The 19548-nt window shown below is 35.9% G+C and overlaps 1 protein-coding gene across 2 annotated transcripts; it reads left to right on the forward strand.

Annotated features, from left to right (window-relative positions):
- The first annotated feature begins 3805 nt into the window (after positions 1-3805).
- On the forward strand, positions 3806-18981 carry LOC128021048 (protein EURL homolog). 2 transcript variants are annotated; one of them, XM_052607925.1, is made up of 5 exons: positions 3806-3947; positions 6010-6143; positions 15611-16108; positions 16954-17016; positions 17228-18981. In XM_052607925.1, exons 2-5 carry the CDS (start codon positions 6017-6019, stop codon positions 17392-17394), a joined length of 855 nt encoding a protein of 284 aa, XP_052463885.1. In that variant the 5' UTR covers positions 3806-3947; positions 6010-6016; the 3' UTR covers positions 17395-18981. The 2 variants fall into 2 exon arrangements, with proteins under 2 accessions (XP_052463885.1, XP_052463884.1); XM_052607924.1 differs by having other exon boundaries at positions 3835-4002.
- The last annotated feature ends 567 nt before the right edge of the window (positions 18982-19548 follow it).

A 19548-nucleotide genomic window follows, 5' to 3' on the forward strand; every position in this document is an offset into this window, starting at 1 on the left:
ACTTTGCTGTTTATGCATTTTGAAATGTATCCTGTCGGATTAAATTACATTCTGTTCGTAAGAGTTATGTTATTTTTTGCGATCGTCGATTTCTAATTTAATTCTTTCTGCTTCGACAGCTTTTTATGTGACTTGAAGAAATGCTGCAAAAAAGTTTTTTTACATAAAATATCAATATACAAGGAATGTGCATATTTTAGGCGCTGTTCTTAAGATATATAATTTTTTTGGCATGAATGTTAGCGAGGCTGTGAAGCACAGAAGTACAGTAGTTTATTAGTTCAGTAGATGAATTCTCCAGATTTCAAAGTTGTTGGTTGAGAAATTTGCGCATTTTCCTCACAGCATCATATGGCTTTCAACTAATTTTGAAGCTTTTCACCATTATCAATGCCCTTTTATTGCAATGGCTGCAATTTTAATGGTGGTGTGGCGTTACAATGATTAATATAATATGACAAATATAGTCTCTTAATTAACATGGAGTCATGAAATAGCATGCATAATAATTATGAAAGGAGAAGACATAAAAAAAAAGATATAGCATGTAATTCTGCAAGACATACTGTAACATGCAATGATGTTACCGAATATTAAATACCGAATAGGAAATTTGCTTCGGTCACGTGTAATGTCAGCTGCCAGATTACAGTCTAGGCTACTGAATGTGAAAAAGGTTGAGTAATAGCATTAAATGTTGCAGTATCTTATCTGGCCAGAGGTTGGTGCTCAAGCTCTGTTTATGACTGCAGGAGGTGGTTACATTTAATTTTATTAAGAAAACAGAAACTTTAGAACAGTAAGGAAAACAAAACTTGGCGTTAAAAAAAAAGGAAATATGTAATGAATGAATAAACAAACAAATTAAATGGACAACCTAGACAAATAGAATTATGAATCTGTCATATTTTGTTTTAGGCTGAAGTGAGTGTACCTTGATCAAGAGAAAATATGTGAAAGTAGGAAAGTGGATACATGAAAATGAAGTTATCTCTCTATCTTTTATCTTTTAAATGTGCTCCTAAGAGTTGTATTGTTCCAATGATTTTCCATTAATAGTTCTTTTCTGCACATGGAAAGAGACTGAATGCAGCAGGGGATTTTGGCCTGAGCACTCACTCACTCTCTCACAGACAGTCTGTCTATGAGGATGACAGAGATGCTGTGTGCAAATGAGGACCCATGGAAACTGGCACATGATGAAAGCACAAGCCATTTCTTTTTATATCAAAGCAGAATAGAGTGACAATAACTGGATACTCAGACAAATAGCTGTTTTGATTAGACATTCGTAAAGGCACGTGTGGTGCTGTTTCTAGAGCCATTTGAGTTCTGTAAGGATTTAGCTTCACAGACTTTGACGGAGAATCAAAAGCAATAGAATCGAGTCACTTTGACGTGATGTGGTGAGAGAGAGAGAGAGAGAGAGGGAGAATTGGCCATCCAAAATGTAGAAATATGGGAGAGTTATTTCTAAACATTGTTTAATAAAGTACAAACAGACACAAATTGTAAACAAAATCAAACAATTAACCAATTGGGGAAACTAGAATTAGCAATCAAAGATAACCAAAACCCATTAAATTTTCCCAATAACTGATAAAGAACTTAAAGAAAAAAAATCAAAAACCTCCAACTCAAAAAAGCATCTGGACCTGATGGGAGATTAAATGAAATGATAAAACACACAAGTAAATTCCAATTAGCTATTCTAAAACTATTCAATGTGATTGTAAATGTAGGTCACTTCCCTGACATCTGGAATCAAGGCTTGATAACACCCATCTTTAAAAACAGAGATAAATTTGATCCTAACAACTACACCGGCATCTGTGAGCAGCAACCTGAGAAAGTTATTCTGCAGCATAATAAACGCTCCACTATTAGACTTCATCACCACACACAGTGTACTAAGCAGAAGTCAAACTGGCAAATCTGACCACATTACATACTCTAACGGAAAAACATGTTAACCAAGATAAAGGTAAAATATATGCTTGCTTTATTGACTTTAAAAAAGCTTTTGACTCAATTTGGCACCAAGGACTATTTTACAAACTTACTGAAAGTTGCATAGGAGGTAAAACCTATGACCTTTTCAAATCAATGTGCACGGAAAGTAAATGTGGCATAAAAATCAGCACCAAACATACAAGGCATCTTTCCCAGGAGCGTGGAGTGAGACAGGGCTGCTGCTTAAGCTCATTATTTAACATTTATATCAATGAACTGGCAAGTAGTCTGGAGTGATCCGCAGCCCCTGGCTTCACCTTACACAACTCACAGATCAAATGCCTGCTGTATGCAGACGATCTGGTTCTGCTGTCTCCCACTCAACATGGTTTACAGCAGAACTTGGACCTTCTACAACAATACTGCCAGACCTGGGCCCTAACACTCAATACACAGTGTCAGATAAGAAACTGAGAAGCACATTGACCAGATACAGACTCAGCGGACACAAGCTGATGATAGAGACGGGCAGACACAGAAAAACATGGCTGCCATTGGAGAAGAGATTGTTCACAATGTGATCTGAATTGAATGGAAACAGAACTGCACTTCCTAACAGAATGCTCCAAATACATGGACATACGGACAGTGTTCTGTGAAAAAAACTCTTTCAAACCAGGAGAAACTGCAATATCTGTTCGGAGAACACAAGAACTACTGTGTGTTTGCTGCTCAATAAGTTTTTGCCCGTCACCATCACAGATGATTCCAGCACATGTAGATTATGTTATGCCATCTATTATATTACTTAGATGTATTGCCTCTGTAAATCTAATACTTTATCTTATTTTATTTTATTTCTAACTTATACACTTACACACACTAATTCATAATGCACTACATGCTTAATACTTTTTATATATTTTTAGTTTTACTATTTCTGTTACTCTTTTTCTTTCTGTTAATACATACGTGCACTATTTGTAAGCAGCCCAGCAGCAACTGCTTTGGCAACACAAATGTACAGTTTTTTGTCATGCCAATAAAGCTCACCTAAACTGAAATTGAAATTGAATTGAGAGAGAGAGCGAATTCCTTTCTGGAATTCCCCGCTTGAGCAAATGCTCGAGGCAATATGATCTTGTTCTTCATCAACGAAAATCATAATGTGTTAAAATAAAACAACTAAAAAAAGGATAGACTAGACTATAGAATAGAATAGAATAGAATACATTAAAATAACAACGTCACCCTACAAAGGAAAATTGGTTTGGGAAATGGTTGGATGGGTGGAAAAAAATATTCTAAAGTTCTAAAAACAATTAATTAATAGTGAAATTTTGTCCACCAACGAAATACTTTCGAAAGACGCCAAAGCATCGAGCTTGGCAGAAATTGAGCAATCTGATCTAAAACGCCGTAAAAGTAAAGCGTAGTCACTGAGATTTCTAATCCTCTTTCTGCTGCCACTTGGCGTCTCTCGCACACTATAGTCTAATATTTATATGAAAAATAGCATACTATTATATAATAGTTATACAATTTAAATTATGTGCGCTTTTCCTTCTTTTTTTTCTTAATTGAGCAGCAACTCACTCTCAAGTAAAAGCATAAGTCTAATTTAAGTCTATTTTTTGCTAAATCGAGTAGGTAATAAACATATATCAAAAGTCGATATGTGTGAAAAAAAATGTATTCCCCTCATAAAAGTAATGCTTTGTGCTGAAACGTTACCATCACCCACCCTCTCTACACGAGTGAACGTAATGACTAGCCTGTCCACTCTGCTTTGGTGGCCAGCCGAGCGCAATCAAAATCACAGAACCAATCATAGACGCGAATACACAGCACGTGATCGAATATGGCGGGATTACTAGAGTGGCTTGACTGGCGTCTGTTATCGCGTTCTTCTTTGTCGTTGCTGTACTTGTAGGTGATTGCCGTCCGCTTCAATAACAACAACCGCCGCTGAACAAGCGTGGCTTACCTCAAAGGTCAGCCGATTTCTCTCTGTTTCTCTCTGGATTGTCTTGACACGTAACAAATAAGGTAATAAACGTCGATAACGTCTGTATGTGTCGTTTGTTTATCGAGAAGGCGACGTTTTCAGGGGATTTTTTATTATTATGAGAAATAGGTACGTTACACAGCTAGATAACGGGTAACGTTACGCTGTTCTCTCGGCTGGTGGCGTCGTTATATCTCAACACGAAATGTCTTGAAAACTGGTATTTTAAGTCTTTTGTCATCTAATATTGTGTTAATAAGGCTTTAGGTAAACAGGTATTTCAGAATGTGTGTTTTTAAATAGGAAAAGTATCGTTAGTAAATCCTCAAGCTTTGTTGTTGTTGTGTGGTTAGTTTAATCTGATTATGCTCTTTCTTTCCAAATAAAGTTAACTTCTAAAGGTTAAACTGGTATGAAATCCACCCGAAATGTTTTGATAGCTTGGCCCAACTAATATGTTGGTTGTCAGTTTAAGTAATGTGTAACGTTTACTTACAGCAATTAACAAATGACATGAATGCAAACAAATATTCACAAAGTGTTTTGTAAGTTTAGGACAACATGGGCCAGTTACTTTAAGTAAATAATCACATTGGCTGTGTCTCATAACCTAGTATGCTGACTACCTAGACAACATTTGTGGTGGTCATTTGCACGCGCAGTACTTTTTAGTTGACTAGGCAGCACACCAGGTTTTGGGACGCAGACACACCATCCTGTCTTATGTTATTGTGCAAAGTAGTCTTCATAATCAAATGGAGTTTAACATGACTTCGAACTGTTGGAATAGTATTTAAGAAGTATTTTGAAGGGCAGACACATTTGTTTATACAAGCTTCCCAATGTAAGGAAAAATAACAGGGAATTTCAAAAGCTTGGGAAAAGTCATATGAGATAATTAAATAATAAAAGTTGAAGTTGGAAATGACTAAAATGATCTTTATTATCATGTTATGCTCTAAACTTTTAATTTAATAAATATCGCTAAAATGTATAACCACAGTATGGAAGCCTGTTTACCCTACCAAATAAAATAACTAAATAAAACAGCTAGTTGTGGATTTATCTTGCAATTCGGCCCCCCAAAAAAACTTGCAATTAAAAAATAATAAACTTGCTACTGTGAAAAAAAAGTCAAAATTGTGATATGTAAATTTGAATGTTGTCTTGCAATTGTTGAGTTTATATCTCAATTCAGATTTACTGAATTTTGAAAGGGAAAAATGTTCAATTACCCTTTGTTATTTTTTTTATAAACTTTCCAAAATATATTTTATATTATTATATATTTACTTTTAAGTAAATTATACCTTACATGTATTTGCATATACACACACACACACACACATTTTAAATTTGATATACTTTTTTTCTCAAATTGTTTACAGTAAGAAATAGTTTTGTGCAATTACAGATAGCGGTTTGGCTGTGATGGACAGAGCAGTCATGATTATCTCCAGATTGTAGCTGAATTTGGCCACTCAGTAGGTTTTATGTAAGGCTTGAGCAAAGGTAAATAGGTTGTGTAAACACTGGACACTAAGGTCCTTTGGCTTCACTGGAATCCAAGTGGGTCTCATGAAAGAGACTTGTAAAACTGGACATAATAAATTGCAGAAGCACAGCAGCTTCTAACAGCCATTGAGTTCTGAATGTTTTCTTATTATGTCTTGTTAATCTGATTGTGTAGTGCATGTTTTATCCCCCCTTATCTTGATATTGCATTATGTTTGTATGAAATGAAAACCCTCTCTGCATTCTTACTTTTATGTTCATCTTTTCCTGAGAAATTAATGCTGAATCACACATTTATACAAAAGTAAAAATGTAATGATTGAAACTAGGACTGAACGATATATCGTTATCGTATCTATATCTAGATATGAACTTTCAAGATATTAATATCGAAAAAAGCAACGATACACATGATTAAGGGATCTGGTTGATAGCGATTGATTGTCCGTTGCATATGTATCAATATAAATAGAAACCACAGTGAGATGAAAATGTATTGAATAACTGTGTTTGTTTGTTTCCTTAATTTGCAGAAACACCATGGAGGAAGAGGAGCACTTTGTGAACATAGACCTGAATGATGACAACATCTGCAGCATCTGTAAACTAGAGACGGACACAGGAACGCTTTCCTTTTGCCATGTGTGCTTTGAACTGAGCATAGAGGGTAAGAAATATATTTTTTCTCTCAGGTAAAAGTATTTTAATGTCCTCATCATGCCAGTTCGGGGTCAGATTATGCTAATTATAAATGAATAAAACCTCTTTCTCCCTCCTCCCATTCATGTATTAGCAAGTGCTCTGTTCCTCCGCTTCATGTGCTGCTCCGAATATGAACTGGAGCATTTGAAGTGCCACTTTGGCATCTAATTAACGTTCAGCTTATTAAGGGTAGACTAGAGTTTCCTAAGGGGCCTCATTGAAGCTGCTCTTTTGTTCTCTGCAGTTGTCATTAATTTTGCACTGAACCTTCCCCAAAAGAGCACTTAGTATCTCAAATGGTTTTATATCATCAAGCCAGAAAGTAGGCATTTTGTGTGTGAAGAGTTTTCTTTGGAATCGCATGCCTTTGTCTGGAATTTTCTGTGGCGTTCGTTTCAGTTATGTGATTTTCAGGTTTCATAGTTTGGAAGGATTGGCTAAAAAGGAAGTTTTCTGTTGTAGATGAGGAGTCTGAGGTTTGGGAGCACAGTCGGACATTAATTAGAACTTAAAATGCAATTCTGTTTAGAGATTTATTGGAAATATATATTTTTCCTCCCATATGGGTCAGTATTGACTGTTTAATTGTGCGACTTATTTGTTTTGCATATATATTACTCTTCCATCATCTAACACTTCAAGTTTCTTTTTAAAAACACTGATACTTGAATAACACAAAAAATTTAAAAACACTGTAAATGTAATCTTTAGCTAAATGAATATATTTTTTTCATGCTCTCTATTATAATGTTTTTTATTATTTATTTAGAATGTATTCCATATATTGGTTATAGGCCACAAGTTGAAAATAATTATGCATAATTATAATAATAATGGATTATGCATTATTGTGCATTTCTACTTTTGCTTTTTTTATTCTGTGTCAGTTTCAGTTGTATCATTTTCAGGTTTCAAGGTTGTGAATAAATTTGTAAACAAGAAATCTATAATTGTAGAAATGGATTTGCAGGTTTCACCATATCCGGCTTGAGGAGATATTGGGATGGAAAAAATATAACATGGAAGTGAATGCAAAAGCATTGAAATACAGTTTTCCTCATCTCTCATCTTTATTTGTTTCCCATTGCCATGAACCTTTAGGAGCCCTTTGAAAAAATTAGAAGAATAACAATTAGGTATAATTATTAGCATAAATCAAAGTATTGAATATCAGTTTTTTCTATCATGTTGTGATTTCCTAAATTCACTTTTTGAATTTAAACAGATCTTAAGTTTATTTAGAAAGTGACACTTATTGGTTATCAGTTGTAACATGAAAATATTTATCGTCTTATAGATATCAGCCAGAATTTTAATATCAGTCCATCTTTATCTGTGGCTTTATTTTCTAGCATTGTTTGTGTTACATCCTGCCAGTAAAGACCTATGCGTTCATTCTGTGTTTGTGTTGGGTCAAGGTTGTCAAAGCATGACTAGTGGATTCTGTTACATACTAGAAAACTATGCATAAAGACCTCTGCATTTGTAATGTCAGGTGTTTGTCTGCTGGAAGCCTTGTTAAATTGTGTAACAGTGTGGTATATTAGCATTGACCCCTGAGGATGTCACATGGCACTTGAAAAACAAAAAGCATCATTCTTTTTTTTTTTTCCTGTACCCCCCTTCCTCTATTGATGCGGTTTATTTTTGCATTCCTCTACCTTGACCTTCAAAAGCAAAGCTGAATTTTTGCCTGCACAGTTTGGATGATTTTCAGTCTCAGTTTATACATCGTTTGGATTTGAGCTGGAGAAGAACGCATTCCTTACTCCAGTGAAGAGCTGTGTCCACTCACAAATTAGACACACTAAATATTCATGCGTGCGATAGAAGGTTGCCGCTCTTGAATATTTAACAGAAGAATGCATGAGAGTCGCCCAGGCACCTCTGTCACGAGTGATTCACCACAGCACTCGACCTGAATGCCGGAGTGTTGCACAACAGCACTTGTGGCTTGTGAGGGGGCATTGACAAGCTCGCACACAGGTCTTCCTCTGCTGATTGCCTGTGGCCACCGAGTTACACTCTCTTCCCACTGACAATACACTCCAACCTTTACAGCGTGGGTGACCAAGAACCAGCTGACTGTGCTTGTTTAGACCTGAATGCTCAGTTGCCCACACCTGCGTTCCCTCAAAAAACATTGTGTCTTTGGAAGGAACTGAAAGTAACAGAAATCGTTCATTCGTCACCCACATATTTTGTTCATTTAGTCAAAGTAGTTCCATTCGTCCCCCTCTAGTTTTCTTTGCACAGGCCAACTGATGATATTTGAGGTCTTTTGGTTTAAATGTTTTGTGTTTGTAGCAGAAAGAGGTACTTGCAGTGGCTATTTTTATCATATGTATCCTATGCTGGGTGGTTCTGTTTGTCTGTTTCCTCAAAGTAGTTTCTCCAAGCGCAAAGAGAGAGAGTAAGGACGACAGAGACTGTCATGTCTGTGCACGCATGTTGAGAACACACAGGAAGTCATTTGCACAGTGTTAAATATGTCCTCCAGCACTCAAAGAAGCCAAGAGAAATGTTAAAATAAATGCATGCTGGAAAGAATGTACACTTGAAATTTTACTTCTTGGATGGTTGTACAAGGGTCTTGTGTTGTTTCAGATTTGATGCTTGTATTGCTGCATTTTTCCCCCTTATGTAAGAAATGATTGCAGCAGCCAGTTACTTATTTTAACAACACTTTGATTCATGCTGTCTAGAGCTGATGGAATAGCTTTGGAAATGTGTGGGGCTTCTGAACGTCAGTTGCTTGTTTTGAATTACAGTGACATTTCATCCGGTTTATTGCATGATATGAAGTGTTCCTTGTGTTTGCTTTAGTTTTAGTTATATTATGTGTTATTACACAATTAGCAAAAGCTGTACTGGGAATGGTAGACAATACTTTTTTTTTACGCTTTTATGGTCTGATATATATACACTATAATTCAATTCAAGTTTATTTACATAGCGCTTTTCATGGTGCAAATCGTTATATATTTAGTATTTAAAAGATTTTTTTATTTCTTATTCTAATCAAGGCTGCTTTTATTTGATTTTAAATTAATATTGAGAAATATTATTGCAATTGAAAACCTTTTTATTAGGAACTTTTTTTTAAATGTAGTTTATTCTTGTGATGGCAAAGCTGAATTTTCAGCATCGTTGCTCCAGTCTTAAGTGTCACATGATTCTTCAGATATCATTCTTTATATGCTGATTTGTTACTTGTTTTTATTTCTTCTTATTATTTCAGGATTGTTTGATGAATAGAAAGTTTAATAGGAAATAATCAACACATGGTGATTTGGCGCTGGCATATGCAGTTCTGGCAATACAAAAATAATAGAATACAGATAAAATAATACAAATATTATTTAGTATAGATATTATAGAATTGTTAGTAGCTAATGTGTTCAGGGTGTCTGTGAAGGTGTTGGATATTGGTCCTCTGTTTCCACCGTTACTGAGAGTCTATGAGATGTGTTTTCCTCACCAGGTCTGTTGTTGGATTGTAAAGCCAATTCATAACACGCCTCTCCTCAACAAGCTGTTTAATTTAAAGAATAATTTTTATGTTGTCAAGGCCATTCCATTTAATGGTTTTACTTTTTATCACACTTTTGCATTAGACTCTGCCCTGAAAGACCTTGACGGCTGGCTGGTTTCTTGCCCTGCGGAGCACACTTACGCTGGACTAACAGTTTCCCCGCAGCAGACACAGGCCGTCTCTCATCCTCTTACGTAAGAGCAGTGGAATGTGAGCTTGCGTACATCAGCCGGGTGAATAGCTGGATAACCGAATAGAGTAATTGGAGTGCAGCACGGATATAATGCTGAACCTCAGTGTGCCCAGTCACTATGTACTGCTGTGCTCGAGATGTTACTATTTTTTTTCAGGTGCTCTCATTTATTTATTTTGACTCTCTGACCTGATGGATGTAATATAGAACACTAGTGTGAACTTTTGACCCTGATGCTGCAAGGCTCTCTGATAATCAGTGAATGCAGTCTGTGTGCTAGATGAGGGCAGATTTGCTGACCGTGCTTCCCTTGCCCAGCAAGCTTTCCATTTCAGTAATGCTTCTCCATGCTCCAGAATAACTGGAGGCTTTCAGCAATATTTCTGTCCTTTGAAATGAAGGCTTGTTTTCCAGATAATGAAGAGTCTCAGTATCACGCTGTATTACCTTCATAAATTGCCTCACAGCAGGTTTATTCTAGGATATGCACATGGGAGAATGTTTTACACTGCTCTTGTTTGCATGCTGGCTGGTCTACTTTCATAAAATAATTTATCAATGTAAAGTTCACTATTTAACTCAACCTTTGTGTTCTTTGCAATGCCCTTACTTGTGTTGTGTTTGGGTGTGTGTGTGTGTGTATATATATATATATATATATATATATATATATATATATATATATATATATATATATATATATATATATATATATATATACACAATTTCAATCGTTAAGTTTAAATTGTAGCATTCGTAAGGCATGTCTAATAAAATAAAGTAATTAAACTTATGATTTATTATAAGTTTAACTAAAATATTTTTAGGGCCCTATGAAATACATTTTATTTTCAGTGTTCATATTCAGTGATTACCATTTAAATTGTCCAGGGCTTTGTTTGGACTGTTTAATTAATTAATTAGTAATCAAAAAGCATGTCTAATTAATTATCAGAAAAATAAAGTGTTTATCAAATACATCTTTTAATGTAACCGTGAAAACTTTATGTCCACATTATAGTAAGACAGCAGTTACTGAAAACCCTACAAGCGTCATGCATGTATTTAAATACATATTTAAACATATTTAAATAGCAGTCATTTTGATTTATTCATCCAAAAAATCAAACTGTAAACAACATATTCATGACTCAATTCAGTGATTCTGTCTGCGTTTTTGCATCGTGAAATCACAAGGCCCTACTTTAAATTTTTCTGCTTGAGCCTGAAGGAGCATTTGAATCCTAATCTGTTCTGATCAGTTCTGGTTGATTGCTTCTATATGAGTGGGTTGATTATATGGACAGCTGTATTTATTTGCTGTGGGTGACATCTAAAGCATGTCTTCTGTTTTAACCATGACATGCTGTTTTGGGCATAGCGGTCCTTCTTTTACCCCACGTTCTCATTCCCATTATTTCCAAACACACACACACTGAAGTGTGTCAAGTATCCAGTGTCCTTACTGCATGTAAGGACACAAAAGCAGATGCAGCACACATAGTTGTTTTAAAGGGCACCTATTATGCAAAATCCACTCTAACGTGTGTTTGGACATAAATGTGTGTTGGCAGTGTGAGCACAACCACCCTACAATGATAAAATCCCCCACTCTTAGTTTTTTAATCCCCATTAAACTGAGTCAGTCTCACTAGGAGTGATGTTTTAATTTTCACACAGTGTGATGTCACATTGCATAGGGCCGGGCCGGGGTTGATTGACAGCCCTGCATTGCTATAGTTTCTGCCTGTAGCGAATTGTACATAGGCTACGCCAGGCGTGTCAAACTCAATTCAGGGCCAGAGCCCTGCAGAGTTTTGTTCCAACATGCATACCATGTAGTTTTTACTGATGATTTAATGGAAGGAAAGTCAAATGACATAGATTGCACTTGATAAGATTACCATGTCCATGACAGCGACCTCCACTTCCACCCTTGGCAAATCGACTAATCTCTGTGTGGTGCTGTTTTCACTACACTAGTAACATGGATTACAGGGCTTCTTTTCTCGTTTCAATCTCTAGTCTTGTAGTTCTTATCAAGAGCCACTTACTTTTTGCAGAGTCCTGAGTGTGACACAAGCCCCTTTGAGTATTTCATCACTGCAGTGTTTGAGAACAGTGCTTCTTCTGCTTTCAGACATGAGCTAGAAATGGAAATCAGTTATTTACAAGCTGACACAGATTTCATGTTTTGACTAGCTTGGTCTGGCTCAAAACCTTTTTTATAATGGAGCCTTGAAATGTTCCGATGATGACAGAGAAAATGAAATGTCTCTCTATGTATGAGTCACACCCTTTTTCAGGATTTTGCATTTGTTTGGCTCTTGGTATCCCAGAGTGATTATTTGATTTATGGGTCATATTGGCATATTGTAATCCTTGCAGGCATTACATTCAGAAAAGTGTAGTTAAAGTGCTCCAAACTCTTTATGCACACTGTCAGAGACAGTCTTGTGTGTGCGTGTGCTGTTCTAACCTTCAGTACCTCTATTTATAATCGCACTCTACAGTGTGCTTTCCTGTTATTCAGACTTTGCTGTAAAGTGCAGGAAATTGGTTTATCGTAAGACCGTGAATGAATTTGGCTTTTGCCTTCTCTCAGCTGTGAGCTGCTTCAGTTAAGGAAAGCACAGTGAGTCAAGCGCAATCAGATACCCAAGGTTTAGAGTTTAGTGGTACATTGTGTGCAGATGTTACTGGAAACAAGCTGTGTATGTGGTGAGGGCTTCTCATTTCACAATAACCTTGAAGCTATTTGAAGGAAAATAAAAAGTACACCAGTGCTGACTAATCCTCGGTTTAATGCTGCTTCATATCGGTGTGTTCTTTAAGAGGAAAGTTTAGTCGAAAATTAAAATCCGTCATTTACTGCACCCTCATGTCGTTCTAAACTTGGTATGGTTTTCTACACAATACAGCAAATCATAGGGGTGTGACGAGACCCTTATCCCACGAGATGAGACACTAGTTTGGGTTCACGAGAACGAGACGAGACTAGATTTTTAGAAAGACTTAAAAAAAAAAAATATCAATGATGAAATATATAGGGAACAATTGGTTTTTATTCAGCTGAAAAAACTAAATGCAAAAAATGTAGGTGCATTTTGAAAACAATTTAATGAAATTAAACATCTATTTTAATTAATTTTATGCAGTAATAAACATAATAAAAATAAAAATAAACAACACAAATATCCCTTTAAAGTGGAAGTGAAGCAGTCAGTCAAGTTTATTATCTGTTAAACTGATTTGCACTTCAATAAAAAGTAAATATGTTAAATACTATTAATGTATCCATTTAAAAGAAGAAAGCAGTGGTCCTTCAATTCTGTTGCATGATTTTGATTGCTGTTCGCTCCATTAGCACATGCAACATTTGGACAAAACAGTACAATGACAAACTCACTTATATTAAACACAGAACTTTTATTAACAAAACAAATAAAAATACACCATGCTATAGGCCTAATATAAACTAACAAATAACTAACTTAATAACAAATATTATTTTTTTATAAGAAACATATGGTTTATTATGAAAACGGATAAGAAACCTCTGAGGCACGGCATTTAAAATAAAATAAATCAATTACACAAAGTTAAAGTAACGAATAAATCTACAAACACAGTGGATCCAAAAAAATAAGATAAAATGTTAAACATAATAAACAGTCAACAGGCTCAAAAAGTCAACAGGCTTTCCAAAATCTAAAATATTGCCAAACAGATGCTTTTGCATTTCGAAACTAAATCTTCCACCATCGTCTTTCTCACCTCACTCTTTTTGCTAAGGCAATCCTTAATGTTGAACCCCAATTCATTTTTTCACTGAAGAAAGTTAGTTAGAAAGTTTGGAACAATTGAATTGAATTGTAAATATGGCAGAATTTTCAGCTTTTCCTTTTAAGAGCAAATAAGTGTCTCTGTCTGTCTCTCTCTCTCTCTCTCAACAGTGCTGGCTGCTGCTGTGTGACATGATTAGAACTTAAAACATGTTTGAACAAAATTGAGCTCTGACATAAAAGGCACACCCTAACACAAAACCAACACAGAGAGGCGCCCAGCAGCACTCGGTCTGTGTCTGTGTCTGTGTGTTTTATTTGTTCTTGGCCTACATTGAGTTACAGACAGAGATGTGATTTTACTCTGCTCGACAAGGACCCAAGACAGGAAGTGATGTTTTCATGTGCTGATTTGCTCAGAGATAGAGTGATTTATACTGGCAACTGTTTAAAGCTTGTCAGAGTTCACTTTTACAATATTATTCAGGGTTGAAGGTCCAGTTAACGATGGAAAGCTGATTTTGGATCAGATTAAATTTGTTAGGGTTAAGATGGGTCACTCTGTTTTTATATAGACTGTATTTGGAAACAGCCCATGATATAAGACTGAATAATCACATTTTGACCATTTTAAGCATTTAAAAGTATGTTTTATACATTAATTTTCATATTTTTAGGTAAAAAGTATTTTGTCAAAGCAAATTTATCCAAGTCTAATAATATTTGTGCCAGTGTGTACACTACCATTCTGAAGTTTGGGGTCACTAAGATGATATTACAGAATATTGTTTCAAATAAATGTTGTTCTTTTGATTTTTCTACCCATCAAAGAATCCTGAGAGGAAAAAAAACATTGAGCAGCACAACTGTGACGCTGATAATAATAACAATGCTAAATCAGCGTATTAAAATGATTTAAAAGATCATGTAACACTGGAGTAATGGTTGTGGAAAATGTTGCTTTGCCATCACAAGAATAAAGGACAGTTTAAAATATACTGAAATAGAGAACAGTTGTTTAAAAAAATTTAATATTTTTTTTTTTCACATTATAACTGTCCTAAGTAAAAAGCTAGGGGGAATAAAATGACTCAAGCTGTGTCAGTGGTTCCACTAGTGAGAGTGAATATTATAAAATGTTCAATTATTTCACTTTATTAAAATATTCTACATGTTAAACTTTTTACTGGCTAGATTCTGAAAATGTGACTAATGCACAGCAAAGTAATAATGGGAATCTGCATTATTAAATTTAATGTTTCTCATTTATGCTCATATTTTTATTCAAGATGCAGATCTTTCACATATTACGCTATAATTCACCTTACCCCTCAACATGCCCCACATTAGGGCCAAGCTGTGTCCTTCTCATTTTACTTAATAGCAGACGTCCTGAAATCTATTTAGGTATATTAATTTTACCGGCCTCATTTGTCCTTGCCTAAAGGATGAAGTAAAATGTGCCACACTCACTCTCCCCTAACGACAGTATGACGAGTCTTCCACTTATTTCTTTGCTTTCATTTGTTTCTCACGAATCTTTAAATATTTGAGCAGTGTCTGAGCTTTCCTCATTTTTCATATTCTAGAAGATGTTAAGAGTTGTCACTTGAAATAAAGTTGAGCTTTGGAAATGTAATGTGTGTTTTATGTAATCTATTAGATGATAGATTTATTTAGGCCACTCGGTCGAATCTGCATAGTTTTGTTGTTGTACTGACACATTATTTATGTCTTTTGTGTATTTGTTTCACCTCTGTCATGATCATAAAGATGTCTTTTCATTAAAAAAAGTCATATGCAATATCCGAAAGAATAAAAACAAGACCATTTGCTACTTGACCTTTGACCTTGTATTTGATTGTACTTCTGGCACACAACAAACAGTGAATTGCAAATACCTTTGTGTTTTAAACCAGGTGTATCCAGTGCCACCCTGCTGCACTCCAAATCTCTACGTGGGCATAGAGACTGCTTTGAAAAGTACCATCTCATCGCCAACCAGAAGCTCTCCCGCGCCAAGGCCTCCCACAGCACGTATGAGGGCGTGAAGCGGGCTCTGAGCCAGCAAATCAACCGCATCGTACAATACGCCCAGAACAGAGACTCCGTAACCGCTGAGACACCTGGGCGCTGGGAGCCCAAACAGATTCTGTGTCACACTCAGCAGGGCGGCAGGAAGCTCGTGCCTCAATCCGATGCCCAAGTTCCCCGTTACGCCCCACGATGGGCAGAGGAGGCGTCGATGGTGGAGTCCGAGTATGGGAAAACCATGCTGGACTGCCATTCTGCAGAGGAGCTGGGTCTCGGCCTGCTGCAGGGCTCACGCCAGGGACTGTGGGCTGGAGAGAGACACCACCCACAAGAACAGCAGAACCGAGAGCAGAGGAGACACACGGGACACAGGCGAGAAGAGCGTGAGTATTCATGATCTACATCAGCCTTCAAAAGTGTGGGGTCAAGCTTATCTTTTTTTCAATGAATGTGTTTTTATTCAGCAAGGAGGCATTAAAATGATTAAACAGGACCGTAAATATTTTTTTTTTCTTTCTATTCATCTAAGAATCCTGAAATCAACAAAAAATCTATGGTTTTTAACATTAATAATAATACAAAAGTACATCTTGAGCATAAAATCAATCATCATATTAGGATGCATTCATGTGACACTGACGACTGGAGTAACCGCTGCTTTGCGTCAGAGGAATAAATTACATTTAATACATTAAAATAAAAAACTATTATTTTAAGTTGTAATAATATTTCACAATATTATGGTTTTTACTGTATTTTTGAAATGCAGTAAATGGAGCCTTGGTGAGCATAAGATACTTCTTCCAAAAACATGTAATAAATCCGACTGGCCCCTAACTTTTGAATGGTGGTATTCGCTTTGATTTTGTTAGTATTATCTCTGTGCAATTCCCACAGAAGTATCTTAGACAAAGTGAAGGATGGAAATCAATATCTCAGCATCTTTCCCATCAATATATTCCACAAAGCACCAATAAAGGTTTGAGGTCACAATCTAGACTTTGTTTTCTTTCACAGTTCTTCAGTGTGTGTCTCTTTATCTCAGCCAATGAAATGGCTTCTGTTAAAAACAGATGTGTCATCATCAGGGTCTTGAAGACCGTTATGAAGGCATTTGCTTTCAACTGTGAAAGGAGATGTGTTTGTCAGTTTTCATTTTATTGAAAAGGATGGCTAGAGAATGATTTTCATATGCACTTTATAACATTTGTTTGCTTTTCTGTTTCAGTGGTGAGGATGAGTGTGGAGGAGCTTCATCAGCTGAACGAGCAGCTATTGCTACAGATACAAAGTGAGTCTTATCTTCAAACTTAAAAGGGACATTTCACCGAGTTTGTGAAGTATAAAAATGCATGTACATGTAAATGTCAAAATGTAAGATAGAGGACAAGCAACAGATCTATGCTTTGGCCAGCTGGCCATCCTCATGTTGAGCTCCCGTTTCTTATGTAGGTTTATCATTATTCTTGTGTACCTACGCACAGTCTCTGTTTGTGTCTCAGATGTGTTTGAGGAGCTGTCTGTAGCTGTGCAGGAGAAGGACTCTCTTTCATCAGAGCTTCATGTACGGCACATAGCCATCGAGCAGCTCTTCAAAAACTGCGCCAAGCTGCCGTGGCTCCAGATCGGGCGGGCTGGGGTCAAAGCTGGCAACAACCCGGTGGAATGAGTGCTTCTCTGGGACAACAGAGTCCCTCAAAGACCAAACAGAAGATCGCAGCTCCAAGCAGACTCTCACGGAGGCTCGAAGTTCAAACGGACCGGAAACGCACAACACTGTGCTAATGAGTTTAAAGTCACCTCGCTCTAAAAGGTGGCATCTGAATTCTCAGCAAAAGTACTGGACTCTGGATGTGTCCAAAGTGTTTCTATGCAGAATGAGGTGTTTTTAAGACTTTACAAAGACTTTTGAATTTTTTTTTTCTTTTGTTGTTTCCATTCATATATGCTCATCTTCATATTTGCTGTTTACTCTCTACACTTGATAATTTGGGGTGCATAATAGACTTGGATGATGCTTTAGTGGAAGTTTACATGTCTTGTTATTTCACTCTTAAAACTGTGTTCTGACGTTTCATAGGTGCTTTTTCCACCACAACATTTCACGGGTTATGATTTAAGAAAATAGCAGTTTGGACATTAAAGTTTCACAAATGCACAAATGTTAAGCACAGGCCTAACTTTGATTTAGGCTTAACTCTGTGCTGGGATTAATATCGGAGAGATAGAAATGCTCAACCAAAGCCTTTGTTACCACATGGTAACTATTTCAGTATTTATTTTTTTAGGACAATTATTTGCTTGTTACAAATATTTAAAACCTTTGGTTTTAATTTCTGTAGTGTTTAGAGGTTGTTTTCTTGTGCTATTATAGTATTTAGGGTCCATGCATAAACTGAAAGAATAGTCAGGGCAAAGTGGGAATTTACCCAGCTGTCTTGATTTCAGATTAGACTGTGGTGCCACCTGGTGGTCACTCAGAGAATCCTCTCCACTTACTGCCCTGATGTGTGTGCATGGTTAAGTCTGTTTTTACAATCTTAAAAAAAAAAAAAGCAAACTTTAACATTGTTTTAAGAAATCAACTCGTTATTTTGAATAATCTGTTCTCTTTATAAGAGATTCAACTGACCCCTCTGGGGTTTCTAAGGATATTTTATTTTGTATGAATGTATTGTCATTTTGGTTTTGCTCTGAGAGGTCACATCAGCAAACTATCGCTGTGAGTAGTGATAGATAAATTGTCAAAAAGAAGCAATATGTGTCAGAAGTGCTGTTTGCTTTTTTTGTATAAATGTTTTGACGTCTACATCTTTTTTTTTTTTAAGGTTCACTCTGTGATTTGGCATACAGGATGTTGTTACTGAAATAATGAAGCACACTGCCCAAATGTTTGTTTGCTGTGGAAACACTGAATGAACTTCATGAGTTGTATGAGTTTCATGTTTGTCTCGAGTGTGTTGCAGATGTAGGCCATGTGTTTAAATGTTAACTTGATTATGTTAGTGATATTGAAGTATTTTTCTCTTATGTTTATACAAGGCTTGTGTTATTACCCGCCCCCCATTTCTTATAAGATTAGTTTGATTCCGTTCTCTCCAGTTGCCTGTGTTATGTGACATTCAAGTGGTTTATGCAATACTGTTTGTTAGTAAATCTTCGCATCAGTTTAGAAGATTTCTGAGTGCTTTTGTTTTAAGTGATGTGCACATTTTCTTTTAGGGAATGAATTAATAAAAATATTTTTCCTAAAAAACTGAGATTCTTTTAATTTCATTTACTGGTTCACCAGCAGCAAAAAAAAAAAAAAAGTTGTCGCTCTTGTAAGAATTATAAATTGTTTTCTGGAAAACTGAAAAAGATAAAAGGGTTACCCTTTAATTTAAAGTGACATTGTAACAATCTAATTACACATAAGGTCACGTTTGGTGTTAGGGTTTGGTTTAGGATTGGTTGTTATTATGCATAATTTACTATTATAACTATAGTAGAAACAAAATAAGGTGTTACTGTACCAATACAAGCCTTCTTAATCACATACCAATATTTTACTTATATTTGAAAGACAAAATACATACACAAATATATTTTGCAAAACAATTCAGTTTAAGCTAGCTAGAACATAAGAGGTTGCCTTTGTATTTCTAGGCCCTTTCTGGTGCTGTTTTATTTATTCTTCTCCACTATAAATCTCCTCTTGCTTCTTAGTCTGTGATGATTATCTTTCTTTTTTGTCTTTATGCTTCCTATTTCTTATTTGTATTCTATATTCCTATTTGGTAACTTCCAGTAAAAACGATACAAATAGAATATTGTCAGTATT

This window comes from Carassius gibelio, chromosome A10 (genome assembly GCF_023724105.1).
Source record: "Carassius gibelio isolate Cgi1373 ecotype wild population from Czech Republic chromosome A10, carGib1.2-hapl.c, whole genome shotgun sequence".
NCBI classification, from domain to species: domain Eukaryota; kingdom Metazoa; phylum Chordata; class Actinopteri; order Cypriniformes; family Cyprinidae; genus Carassius; species Carassius gibelio.